Genomic DNA, 13,489 nt, shown 5'->3' on the forward strand with positions numbered 1-13,489 from the left:
ATTGGAGATTTCGTAAATGGTTTCGTGGTCTAGTTGGTCATGGCATCTGCTTAACACGCAGAACGTCCCCAGTTCGATCCTGGGCGAAATCATTTTTTCGGATAGAGCTTGAATAAATGGTACAGGCAACAATGGATTAACCATGCCGATGAGGTATTAATTATACACACTTTTCAGCTGTTGAGATACCGATTGAATGAAGTCTTAGAGTAATACAGTAGGTTTGAAGAGTTAGTCAACTGAGATTCTGTGAGCGAGACCGTAGTATCCCCGTGTTATTGGCTATAGCAGTAAATGCCAGAGTCCTGGACAGCGAATATTGAGGTTCTACACATGTACACAGGTCTTTGACTAAAAACTAAATGTAGTGGCGTTAGTTGAGCGATACACATATATAGTCTAACCGGTATGCTTTTCCCACCCAACAGGCTTTTGCAATCCAAACACCTCGTAGAATTTGGACGTACAAGAATAGCCCTTCCATGTAAAGTCCTCGTCAGGCTTACAAACACAGTTGTTTCTCTCTCTGACACTGTCGTCGATAGGACATTGATGGTATGGGCCATGGAAGTAACCGAGATCACCGAAATGGTGCAGTCTGTCCTTTGGAAGGAAGATGGACGCAGCGATGGAGTGGACTGGCGCATCACCCCAACGTTCGTAAAAGAAGCCACCATTGTGGTCCAGGTATTCAAAGTACTTCTGATAAGCCTCGCCTCTCCAAATGTCCATGTTGGCAATTTCGAAATTGGACCAGAAATGGCAAAGATTATACGTTTTACCGTTATCATCGGACACAAATGACATCAAGTTATCTGGATCGACAACTTCTGGATTCTCCTTGATGAAGGCCTTGGTGGTTTCCCAAAGAGTAGGAATTGTGGATTGGAACTCGTGGATTGTGATGGTGAAACCATAGTCCTTCTTGTTATCAACCATGAATTTGAAGATATCAAAGTTAATGTCACAGTGGAATTTGATATCAGGTTCAACACGCCAGTAGTATTGGTAGTCCAACATCAGTGGGTGCTTAAAGAAGAAACCAGACTCGAAACGACACATGTGTCTATAACTTTCAGAGGAACCGTAAATGATGTCTTTCATCTTTTCACGTGTCTCAGCGGCCTTATTCTGGTCAATCCAAGCAGGGTAAGACCAATGCTCCTTAGGGATCACACCGAACTTGGCTTCACCACTAACAAGACGCGTCATAACTCTCTTGAACTCTTCGGTGAAAGGCTCATCGTTGAGGAAGACCCAATCGTACCCATACTTACCGTTGAAACGGTCCTCAGCAGCCCTGATAGATCCAGCAAGGGACCACAAGTCGTCGTTTCTTGCTAAAGATACAAACGTAGCATTTTGACGTTCGTATCCACTGATTCTTCCAGTGAGTGGATCCTTTGTCACTCCGTTGATCGTGATTCCGGTACTAGACTGAGAAGAGGAAGATGGTTTCGATTGTTGTTGCTGTTGCTGTTGTTGCTGTTGCTGTTGTTGCTGCTGCTGTTGTTGCCCGTTTCCTCTGACATCACCAACGTCTGTTTTATCGGCAGATGATCCTTGGTAGACAACGCCCGAGGACTTTGTCATGAACGTGAACACCGCAATGACCACAACAGTGAAGATAGCAATCCTCACGACCCTTTCGCCAACTCTTGCCATCTCGGATGATTCTTTAAGGTTATAGCTAAAAAATCACGCCAGACAACAAACACTACAGATAGTTCAATGGACAAAGTGTCTGTTAAGAGAGAATTATAAAAAGAGCAGTTCCATGTTTTTTCCTTTGAAGCTGTCTTTTTTCTTTCTTTTTTTCTCTGCTTTGCAGTACAGCAAACGCTGCCTGCGTCCGGCTTCAGAAATGGACACTCGACAATAGACTTTTGGACAACGGCGGTGCAGGAAGAAGGTACGGATTTGTCCAGACCACGTAAGACATCAAAAGACCCCCCCCCCATAAGCTGGCCTGAGCATTGTGGGCTTTCTTTAACATTTTGTGATCGTAGCCAAGCCAGAGGAGGATTATAGTCTTGAGGACAGAAACCAAATTCTTTTGTATTTGAAGACATGACGACAACACGATATAAGCCCCACTGTGGAACTGCTGACGGAAGTCCCTATTTACTGAGCTCGAGGCTGTGCTCTCTGGTTTGCACAGGACAGCCTGAATACGTTTCATGTTAAGCGATCCTAGTCATGGAATGGCTCCAAGGAGAATATGTGAAACGTGGACAAAATAGCACTACCCACCAATACGTACATTGCAGCCACAAGAAGCTGAGAGAAACGGTTAGAATGTACGTGGTGCGTTGGCGAACCGCAAACCTATGGACAACTAAAATTTACGATTCTCCATTATACGAGCGATTAGTTCAGAGACCCTAGGACAAGCTCCACGCGAGACCACGACTCATCTAAGTGTACTTTTTCTTATATGCTATGCCGAGTAGTGTCCCGAGTCTAGACTGCGTGCTCACGTTTCAAGACCCGTGATGTGGGTGGTGTTAACTTACGTTTAGGGACTGTGTTGTAACTTGCGTACCTGGACGAATGAAATGGACCGGCCATGCCGGTGGCATCGTTTTTACTTTTAGATCTGAAACGCAGGAGTAAATATGACTAACTGTACGTTGAGCGAGCCATCAACCTGCTCGTCCATTACAGTGCATGGCCAGTAGTGGGGCGGGGAGGGGGGAAGCTGAAACTTACTCCTGGGATATTTGTCCATGGTCAGGTTCGTGGACTAATCACTTACATTGTATGTATGATGCAAGGGTGAGGGCGGAAGCGTATTTCGCTTGTCCGAGCTGATGAATCGTTCAAAGTGGCCCAAGTTGACCACAACGTCCAAAAGAGTTCTCACTGCATCTCCATGCAAAGAAGGAAAGATCTGGAAGGGAAGACACATGTAATGACTGTACAGATGAGCGTATGTAATGATCCACAGTGTTATACAAGTAGGAACTTTTGGGCTGTGAAGCCTGAGTACACAGTGGTGTATGTACAGGATGGTGAAATTGGGGGAATAATTCTGCGTGTTTTCCGAAATCTCAAAGCACTACGAAGTTTGATAACGACAACTTCTACGCATGGCTAAGATGGAAACAGATATGGCCATGACCGACACCCACCGCCGGACCGTTTGGTTACTTCAACCTAAGTGTTGAATGATTGAATATGATTCGAATTCTTCAACTTCCATCGCTGCATTGTAGCGACTGTTTAACTATTCCCCGTCTGGCTCCCAGGACAGCAGGAGACCAAAGCCTCAGCTGTACATTCGGTGCATGATCTTTGGAGCCTTTTGAATGCTTTTCAAGTAGTCAACTCTCAATATCACGTACATCAGTTGGGGCTTGGAGGACATGTGATTATCAAGAAAAGTTTAAACTCCCCTATTAAAGAACAAAGAAATTACAACCTTACAGCTGTAATACTCATGTGATCTCAATAATCTTCTCCCCAGTTAGTGACTCTGATTTTTCCTGGAAATACACACATAAAAATCGCCGATAAAGGGGACAGACACGACCAGAACTGTGCTGTACTGCTAATCATTAGTGAGGACTGACGGTACAGTCGAACAAAGATATTATGTGACAAGCCAACGTATTCTCATAAGCTTTCCAACCCTTTTATCCCGCATGGAAGATGTGATGAACCCCACGTCGATCATGATCACCCCCAGTTCCTTTACAACGGACGGCTTATCAGAAAAGGTTTTGGGACACCTTTTAAATTTGTGAGTTTGGAACTCCCACAATTGTGAAATTTACTTGAATTGGTAATAACATAGGGCATGATCGCAGACAATACGAAGAATTCAGCAAATGCTGATGAGGGGACAATTACAACTCGCTAATGACGAGCATTAGCTACGAGCATTAGCAACGAGGAGATGGGATGTAGGTATATAAACGAGACAAATTTACATATGATTATGCACATCCTCACTCTGTGGAGCAACAGCGTTTAAGCCTTCCAGTGACTAGTGATGAAAGCACAATCGAAAATCGAGATCAACAACCTGATCCATCATGAGAGAGTTGCAAATAATAACAACAAGAACAAGATACCACCAACTGTGATTCGTGTCTCCGACCTTGAGCCCCTGAGATTAGCGAAGAAGAAGCACTATGCCTTGCCTGGGGAGAGTAGAATCGTTGGCAAGAAGAAAGCCAGTAGATCGAAGACACAAGGACGCCCCTTCAACGATAGCCTCAACGCACGCTTCCTCTTCTTCAACACGATAGACGATCTGATTGCTGATGTGATGAATTACAAAGTCAGTTACATCACACATGTAACGAACATGGGGTCCTTTAAACATGATGGGATAATGGTGACGAATTCACAGCAGCTGAAAGTCAAGATGCCCCAGTGTCCTTCGTACGAGATAAAACCCATTGAATTCGAAAAAGATTCAAGGCTGGCCACCGACAGCATCCACGATGACCTGTGTGGTTTCTTCAACACAAGAAACATGAGCTTTGTTAAGATTATCCGCAACAACAAGGGCCAGCTCGTCAAATTCGAGATATTGTCACAGGTCAGAAAGGAAGCACTCACGGTCAACTATATCAAGAAATTCATCACATACCCACGGTACAAGTCAAAAATGAAAATTTACCTCATGAACGGATCCTTTGACAGTGACATCTGGTTCTACAACGACTTCAGAATGCTTCTTTGGGACCTGGAGAATGTTGACATCACTGGGAAGAAGCTGTTGGTGAATAATACAGCGTTGAAGAGATAGATCTCATTTCTGGTCAGACAATATGTTCAATTGCTCTCAGTCCCTTCCTACTTAACAGTCTTATATGGCGAATATAACATAGCAGCACTTAATGTGAGTCTAGTAGTCCAATTCAACTTCTTTGTCAACACGATCACTTTTCCTACGATGCGTCTTGGCCGGATGTAGCAACTCTTGTCGAAGTTGATCACATTTTTCATCAATAAGTTCGCCATCCATGTCCTGATCTTCTAGTTCATCTCTCAGTTCACTGACGCGGAGTTCAATTTCCCTCCTTCTTTCTCTATCCACAAGGGACTTATCCTTAACAGTTACAAGCTTTGCCACTTTCTCGCTTTGTCTTTTATTCTCCTGACGTCTCTTGTACTTTGATTCAGAGACCCTGGTGGTGTTTTTCTGGATGTACCCATTAGTCCCTGACCCCCTGGCAGTGGAAAGTCCAATACCGTTGTACGACATTGCCCGTTGAAGTGTGAATATATGTCCTTGGTTGCGTTGGGCTGAGACCAATGATAACTTCTTCTACAACTCGTAAAAAAAAGAAAAACAAACAAAACAGAGACACCAACGTAAACGCACCATCTCGACTATTCTCTTTCTTCCGGCCTTTGGGGGAAAATTGTGATCTGATATTAAAGACTGGTTAGGCCAGTACCCGGGCCAGTGCGGCCATCTAAAGAAACAAGTTTTGGTCTAGAGTTATGTGCGAGCAGCTTTTGTTATATCCGATTTATACAGATTAAAATCGCATGCATTTGCAGAACCTGCGTCCGTTGAGCATAACATTCCATTAACCGCGCATGACCTACAGTAACGGCCAAAGCCTATTTTTCTACTATCAAAAAGACAGTTGTAGTGAGCTTCATGTTTGTAAATCTACCAAGCTAAAGACTTGACAAGTACAGGGAGATGGTTACACACTTCCTCCACCAACTCGTACATGTGTTCCGCTGCAAGGACAATAAAAAAAGTCATAGATGCGCCAAAGGTTATTTCAGAAGTGATCCATCCGACGAGGAAATGTCCAGGACAGAGCGGTGAGGTTAATTGACCAAGGAAGCACGGCCTTAAAGCGTAGGAACTGGACAAGTTGCACGTGATTTAGAGTCTTTTGATCGAGCTAGCTGAGAACTTAACTGTTGGAAATTTGGCCAAGCTGTAAGTTTAAAGCTGTTCCATTCCGAAGAGCTTGGCCGACAAGTTTAGGAAGAGCTGATACTACCATACCAGCTTAATCAAGCACAGTTTAGCTCTATGATTCCAAGTGGAAGAAGCTAAATTATGGCCATTGGGCTGTAATGATCGCAGGAACAAGCAGCCAGTTTATGGACTGCTGGGAAATTGTTGAGGCCCGCAGTGAGGAGGAATACGATCCAGATGCTGGGTTGGAAAATATAAGACCAGAATTTTTTAGAGACGCAAATTAACTTCCCCCTACGGTAGTTGAGTCCATAATTTAACAAAGTGAAAACTTGTTAGTGGATTTTTTTTTCAGAATATATATTCATAGATGAATATAAGAAGAACCAATGGGTAGTTTATCTTCCAACATCGCTGGTATGTGAAGAGACCCATCATAAAGAAAATCACCCATTTAGAACTGCGATGAAAGGTGCTGGTTGTCGAGAAGTCATTAAAGTTGTATTGGAAATTGACCAACTACACGTATCAGAGCCCCCTAAAACTATGAATGATAGGGAAAAACTGTCTATATCATCTTGATACGTGCTATTGCGTAATTCAACTAGCAATGACACTCTCATTTTTAAATGAACCAGATATATGTATCTATCTTTCTCACAGGAAGGCTTGCGATGGATTCACAACATCTCAAACACTTAGACCTCCAACTATGCTTGACATTCCTGTTATTATCTGGGCTTCTAAATCACAACCTCTAACATTGAAGGTTTTGCCTGAGCCTGAAAGAAGAACGACCTGTAAGACCTTATACGGAGTCTCAATTTCTAGGCCTTCCATATGATGTTACGATTGTACATGGCATGATTAGTAGATAGTACCATCTTTTTGGGAAATGGCCTATCCAATGAGATCTAACGTACACATTTTTTAACGCATTGACCAATTATAGCCGTGTGCTAGTATTTTTCTAATATAGGACCAGAACGGATTGCCTGAAAGGGCGATCAAACCTGAGGCACTAAAGGAGGTCAGAGTATGGTAAACATCAACTTCGCAACACCAAAGTGTACTGCTCTAAGGATTTCCATTAGCCTCTGCTTCAACTGTGGAGGCTAGGGACTTTTCTTTTCAACAGCCATCACTATTCAAAGAGTTAACGTATGATTGTTCGGCAGAATAAGAAACAACAGTGCTGTAGAAAGTGCACCCTGTGTACTGTCACTTTCCCTTTCAACTAGAGAAGATTCACCTGGAAAGATTGAAAAGTTTGTTAGGACATCACCCGTTGCATTTGTCACTTGACAGGCCTACCTCTGAATGGGTTCCCTGACAATGTGGTGCTGCGTGTTCACAATAGAACAGATTCTCATGTCTGCGCTATAAACACAGCTTCTCTCACTGAGCAACGACTAATTAAAGACACATTTGAGCTTTAACAGTTGTACTCCTTGTTGATTGTACTAGTTTCTTTTTGACAAAGTACATATTAGTGAATTCACGTAAGCTGTCGTCTTCAGTTCTGAGTTTTTGTCTTTATTTTGTCGTACGTATCCAAAGTTGTTTTGAACCTCTAAGATTTATGGACAGGATGTTATTAGTTGTCCTCAAGAGCCACAACAAAAGCTCACTGGTTATGAGTTGATCAAAATACATGAAACACAGTCATTCTTGGATATATTATATGATCACACGGCCTTGGATGACCTGGTCAAGGTCTTTGGACGTATTTGAGTGATTTCAATAAGGCCTGCTCCTTTTCCAAAAAAATTATTCTATGAGGGTTTTACTGTTCATGGTAATTAAATACGCTTCAGAAAGCGCCTTTTCAAACGCTGGATTATATCTCTAGAGTCATAGAATATTTACATCTGTGTGCTAATTAGATGATCGAATATATCTCCAATCATTGTTATTGAATCCACTTTCAACTGAACGAGACCTTCAACAGGGAATCATACATACCGTTAAGGATATATCGAATTCCACGTATACTTATATTGCCAGAAGGATGTTATAACGTCTACAAGGAAAGTCAACAAGGAGACAGAGGAGAAGGAGCGGCATTCGAATAATAACACACCAAGAGAACAAATTACGAACACGTTGGTTGAAGCTAAGCTCTCATTTCAAAAAGAAGACGTTTCTCTTTCATTGAAGGAGCCCTTCACAAATGTCTAACACAGGGAAGGTTGATGAATAAAGGAGACCTTATTACCACAATGATTGCAGTAACCATGACCCTTTAAAATTTTACACTGCTGGAAACTATACGTTTTGACCATCTTCTAACGAGACTCGGAATGCTTGAAACGTGGAGGTATCGACACCAGACACTCACACAGGAAGCACCAACAGCTACTAAGTCTGTAGGTTGAAATAAGTATTCTCTAACTGCTGATCATTCTTTCTTTCAACTGTCTTTAAAGGTTCTTGCTATAGACTTTTTTCATCACCCTGGGGCTGGAATCTAAACTCAGACCTTTAAGTAGTACTTGTTCCCGGGTGCAGATCTCACTTAAATCGGTGGCGGTGATCAGTAAAAACTCGTACCATGAAATCAAAGCATCACGTCTCAGGCGAGAGTCAAATTCTCCAAGGTGCTTGACTCAACTCTTTTTTTTTCAGTTCATAGTCATAGTTGTTGGGTTAAGATTAAACCGCCTGATGCAGTCACACAAGGTGATCTTCGTGGCTAATTTTGCATCCTTCTGATGACCAGCACCCTTTGGCATGAGCTCTACGATATGAATTGAAATGACTTGCCGGGTGTTATCCACACACACAATTGTAATTGTATAAACTCTCACCAATTGTGGTCATAGATCCGTGATCATACTGTACTTTGATTCACGATTGCTTGTATAGTTACTTATTTGTTTTACATCATTGACAAGGTCATCTATCTTGGGCTTAGGACGAGCAGCGTCCCAACGGCTTAAAGTGTCCTGTATAACCGGCTTAATATATGCTCTATTTCAAGTTGCCGCTGAATACTATTCGGAAAATTTTCACCCAAAGCTTGACTCGATTACGGTGATCATGTAATTGCTGAGCATATCATGTAGATTCAACGAATTCGACGGAATTGCATGTGCTGATTGAAGATCGACCAGATTTAAGCCATAAATCTAAATGTAAGGGAACGTACACTATTGTCAACCATTTTAATTCACTTGAAACCATTAGGTTATGTTTTATCTGTGTGTTAGAATGCGGGTAGACAAGCGTTCCAAAATACCACTTTTCTTGGGAATACATGGAGACGTAAGTTCATGTCCCTCTGCAGAGCAGAACAGCTATAGCATTACAAACTTTTATGGACTCAGAATTATGATCAAGTTCTAAGAAATAAACCAGCACGGCATATACCAGATATGAGCAACACGAACTATTCTCCAACCAGCAAGCTGCTCTCACTTCGGCAGATGTTAAAAATCTGCTGACTAGGACCTATCGCGAGTAAGTAAACTCCTACGCATAACACCGTATACCCTGATATGTATGTAAATGCACAAAATATTATGCACACCAAGCCAGGCAGCAAGTGCTATTCTGTGACTGAGGAGTGAACAAAGGTAAGTCGAGTGTTATGTAGTCTAAAGTTTACTCACAATTAGGACTTCTGCAAGGTGATTACTGATCAATGATTTGTGAACAAAGTTGAGCAGAATATGGGTTTGAGGCCGAACAGTGAATGATCGGACATTATACGCTGCTTTTTCAGCTTTATTCCAACCTTTGATAGCGTTGATCTCTCGTTTCCAGAGCGTAAGAATAGAGTCATCGAAACGAAGTGAATATTTGGTAACCAGGGGCATCTTCAGTAAAACGTTTCTTAAACATCAGCTGTTACTGCGAGGTATAAAAGACTCAACTATCTTGCTGAGCCTGTATTTAGAGCTAACTAAACTCTGGATATGCACACCTCGATCCTTCAGGACCGGTTACAACCAACTTTATGAAGAATCTTGAAATGATCCAACTCATAGATCAACATGGCGGTGGTGAGCTGAAAGTTTCGACACGCGATTGGACACGTTACTACGATCCATGATATCATAGAAGGTCAACTCGTGTGTACGGAAAACTTGAAAATTGGCCAAATCATTCAATGTAATGAGTAAAGTCCTTTCATGTGGTAAACTTTCAGTTGCAATAGTTTGGGCCATTACAAAATTGGTAGATGCGCTGTCCAAAACTGGGACGTAGTTGGAAACCATATACTTCAAGGTCAAAACACCGCCAAAAGCTTCGCAGGACCATAATCCACTGAGTTATTTTAGGAACCATGCGCATTTATTGCATTTAACATGAAGGTATTCCTTTCCCATTTCTGCACGAAGTTTCATCGAGCGTTCCTTCGGATAAGTGAAAATGCGAATAGCAGGATTGGCTTCATCGCACACACATACATCCCGTCCGAGTAGATGACTGGCTAGACGTGATATATAAACAAAATACTACTGTAACATGAATCTTTAGTATTCCTTAGGCAACTCGAATCAAAGAAATGTGCATAAACGGGTTTAAATTAAACCTCATATCACGATTACAGTATGATAGTTGAAATCCTCAACTGCTCAAAATATGTACGGCTTATAAACTCGTAGCCCTGACACTTGGACGTAGCTAAGAAGAAGCAGTTCATGCTCGACAGGTAATATCAACAACCTGTCGACTTTTACCGATGTGAATAGCGGTGCTTGCTTGTTCTTTACACCCTGCTTCCAAGCATGCTCTTCCACTACAACCACACGTGGCATCATCAATAACATGCAGAACTACTCTATATGCATCTGAGATACACATATGTTTAGTTGGTGATAACCAGGAACTCATAAAATACCCATTACGTTGCAATAATAACGGAGCAGTTCGAAACGGGCTTCGACTGTCATCTCAACCACTGAGATTTATAGACCAAAGAGAGCTTTGTTGGAAGTGGCCCCTGTTTGTCAACACAAAATCTGGTGATCTTAGTTAAAACTTGTAAGTTCTTAAAATCACACTACTTAGACACAGCCATTCTCTACAGCAGTTTCAGCTGTAGTTACGTTCATAGCTGGACCCCCTCGACATTACAAACCACAGTTGAAAGCACATACCAACCTTCTCGTGTTACAATAGACCCTGAGTAGTGACCACCGTCCACAACTATATACACTTCTTCCACATTAGTCGAAATTGTACCAACCCCCCCCCCACCACCAGAAGAAAGATTCCGCCGCGATTCTTCTTCAGAGAGTTTCCAGGACTGCGCAATCTAATATGTATCATGTACGAATGTACATACGAGTTTATGTACTACATATAAATTTTATGGTGGCCTGCGAGTCTATGGTTCATGACTAAGCTAAGGCTGGCAGTGGCTTTCTCGCCCAACAGCCGCGTTGCAGCTTGAACGTCAAGTTAGCAACTGTTCAAGAGAGAAAATGCCTTAAACATTTCTCAACCATAAATAATTTACGTACAAGTGTGAATTTGTAACATCTGAAATTATAAGCACATGCTCGTCTCCTCAGGAGTACATCCCCAATTATCCAAAAGTTGCTGTAGTCTTGTGGCAGGGTTGTCATTTTGCATGGGCCAATGCGTTCTTATTCTGCGGCGATTTGTTTGCCTAATCCGTTACTATTCATTAAAATTTAAGGTGGGAGAGTAAAGGTAAAGTCATGAAACATGACGTATGACACTGCGAGGAAGAATCTTATTACAGAGTTATGCAGTGTTCGCTCCCTTGACTGCATAATTTCACGTCTCGATCCAGGGCGGCCACCAATCTTCAAGAATAAAGTAGATGGCGAAAGGAGACATGGGTGGGTTGTGTAAGAAACAGCGTCCAGCTGTTCAACAGCGTAGGATTCAGTCATTAAGCAGAAGCGAATTCTGGAGGCTGACATCCACTAAGACTATGATCATGCAAAGGCTTGAACCTGGAATATTGGGAGGAAGGAGTAACGGTTGATGCTTGGCTATATTTTATTGTTGAAACTTTACCTTTCAACTTGCAACTGTAGTCAGATGTTTCGCAATCAGGCTTCTCTACAGAAGTTATCGCGGAGCACTGGAAAAATGATATGGCTGCGAGAGGCCTGGATGAAGGTATGAAAAGTCACGCGCAACTTTTCAGGAGATGTCTAAGGTAGTTTCTTCGAGTCAGGAAACCGGTGTAAGTGCGTGTGATACGTCCTTGTTTGATATTGGCTGCCTTCTCCTAGAAGTATCTAGTATTTCAACTAAAAAAGGGAGATATGTGTAATGTCGGGCGTCATTCATGAGTGCTGGTGATGAATCGAAGTATAAGGAGGATTGGAGACTATTGTTGGGCAAGTTTTAGAAGGGCAGAAATAAACTGATCAAGACCAGGAGAACTCTTCCGGCCATTTCAGCTGTGTACACGGACCTCGACATACAAAGGATTCTCCCAAACCAAGGCACATACTCATTCATTTTGCATAGTGTACATTCAGAGACGTTCATGGAGTATAATGGTGGTACCACTGATTGCCACGCTCTATTAGGCCAACAAGCGTGTCCGATTGTTCGCACCTGTGTGTTACACGAACTGTATCAGTAAGCTATAATACCCCATCATACCCATGGGATCCCCTAGGATACGTATCACGTACGTGGACGTACAAGAAATTAAATTAGTCGCCCATACCCTGAGTTCCAGCCGGAACGAGCGCTGAACCACTTACAAGGGCAGTTGAATGAAACTTTGACCAGGATATACAAATGCAACTTCCAATGCGCGCGCCCGGCTACTTTCTCCCTGCTTTAAAAGCAGTACCAACTCTCACCTGTGTCTCAAAGTTACTGATCCCGGTAAAATGAAATTTCACAGCATAACATGTACTCTCTACAGCACCGCCGTGGGAAAAAGACATGCCAGCGGCAAAGTGGTTTCACTTTGAGAAAACTGGCAGGTTAATAGGTGCTGCAATTAGCGCCTCCACGTCCCCACCAGAGAAAGAAGGATGGCAATTCATAGGACTGGCCTGCGTTGTGCTGTAAATCAGCGCCGCAGCTAGTCACAACACTGACTTGAGCCTGCAGCGGTGTCGGCGATAATCCGCATATATGTATATGTGCCTTAAACTCTGTTGATCATTCATTTTTTTTGTCCATAGGATACATAATTTGTATACAAGAGTCCAGGAAAAACACACAGGTGGACGTAACACTACACACTTTCAAAATAAAGTTTGTCCCGTCCTGTAGGTTGCAGCCACTGCGTAATTTGCATTTCCAAGTTGCAGTACGTGGTTTTTCTTCATCCTTTTTGTTGGATTACTACCAGCACACCGAGATGAGAGTCCGTTTGCAACTTTTTCAATGGTTCTACGTTCAATTTATTTTCGCCTTATTCTTTCTTCTTCTCTCACCTTCCACTTAATGTATCACCATCTTTACCTTGTGCCTTTCGTCCCCCGCATCAGCACGAACATTGAAAGCGTGGGCAGTGACCTTTGGCCTGCCTTTCTTTTCTTTTTTTCTCTTTTCGTCTCAACATCGAATCATATTTGAGAAACACGAGTGCCTGGATTCTCAAGTCTCGAGTCTACTACCTTTGAGACTGAT

General features: G+C 42.5%; 3 protein-coding genes and 1 non-coding gene across 4 annotated transcripts; 2 read left to right on the forward strand and 2 right to left on the reverse strand.

Annotated features, from left to right (window-relative positions):
• The first annotated feature begins 18 nt into the window (after positions 1-18).
• Positions 19-92, forward strand: CYBJADRAFT_t80. The gene has a single exon. It is a non-coding gene; the product is annotated as a tRNA-Val (tRNA).
• Positions 93-181: 89 nt separating this feature from the next.
• On the reverse strand, positions 182-1,665 carry CYBJADRAFT_167360 (glycosyltransferase family 15 protein; the record flags this gene model as incomplete). Its single annotated transcript, XM_020214873.1, has 1 exon — positions 182-1,665. The coding sequence occupies one exon, from the start codon at positions 1,663-1,665 to the stop codon at positions 400-402; it is 1,266 nt and encodes a 421-aa protein (XP_020070997.1). The 3' UTR covers positions 182-399.
• Positions 1,666-3,997: 2,332 nt separating this feature from the next.
• CYBJADRAFT_172722 (uncharacterized protein) lies at positions 3,998-4,762 on the forward strand (the record flags this gene model as incomplete). The annotated part of the gene is made up of 1 exon (XM_020216383.1): positions 3,998-4,762. The coding sequence occupies one exon, from the start codon at positions 3,998-4,000 to the stop codon at positions 4,760-4,762; it is 765 nt and encodes a 254-aa protein (XP_020070998.1).
• A 165-nt stretch (positions 4,763-4,927) lies between these two features.
• On the reverse strand, positions 4,928-5,215 carry CWC21 (U2-type spliceosomal complex subunit CWC21; the record flags this gene model as incomplete). The annotated part of the gene is made up of 1 exon (XM_020212339.1): positions 4,928-5,215. A coding segment is annotated over one exon (288 nt), but the record flags the coding sequence as incomplete, so codon positions are not given.
• Between the last annotated feature and the right edge of the window lie 8,274 nt (positions 5,216-13,489).

This window comes from Cyberlindnera jadinii (genome assembly GCF_001661405.1).
Source record: "Cyberlindnera jadinii NRRL Y-1542 unplaced genomic scaffold CYBJAscaffold_5, whole genome shotgun sequence".
In the NCBI taxonomy this organism is placed as follows: domain Eukaryota; kingdom Fungi; phylum Ascomycota; class Saccharomycetes; order Phaffomycetales; family Wickerhamomycetaceae; genus Williopsis; species Williopsis jadinii.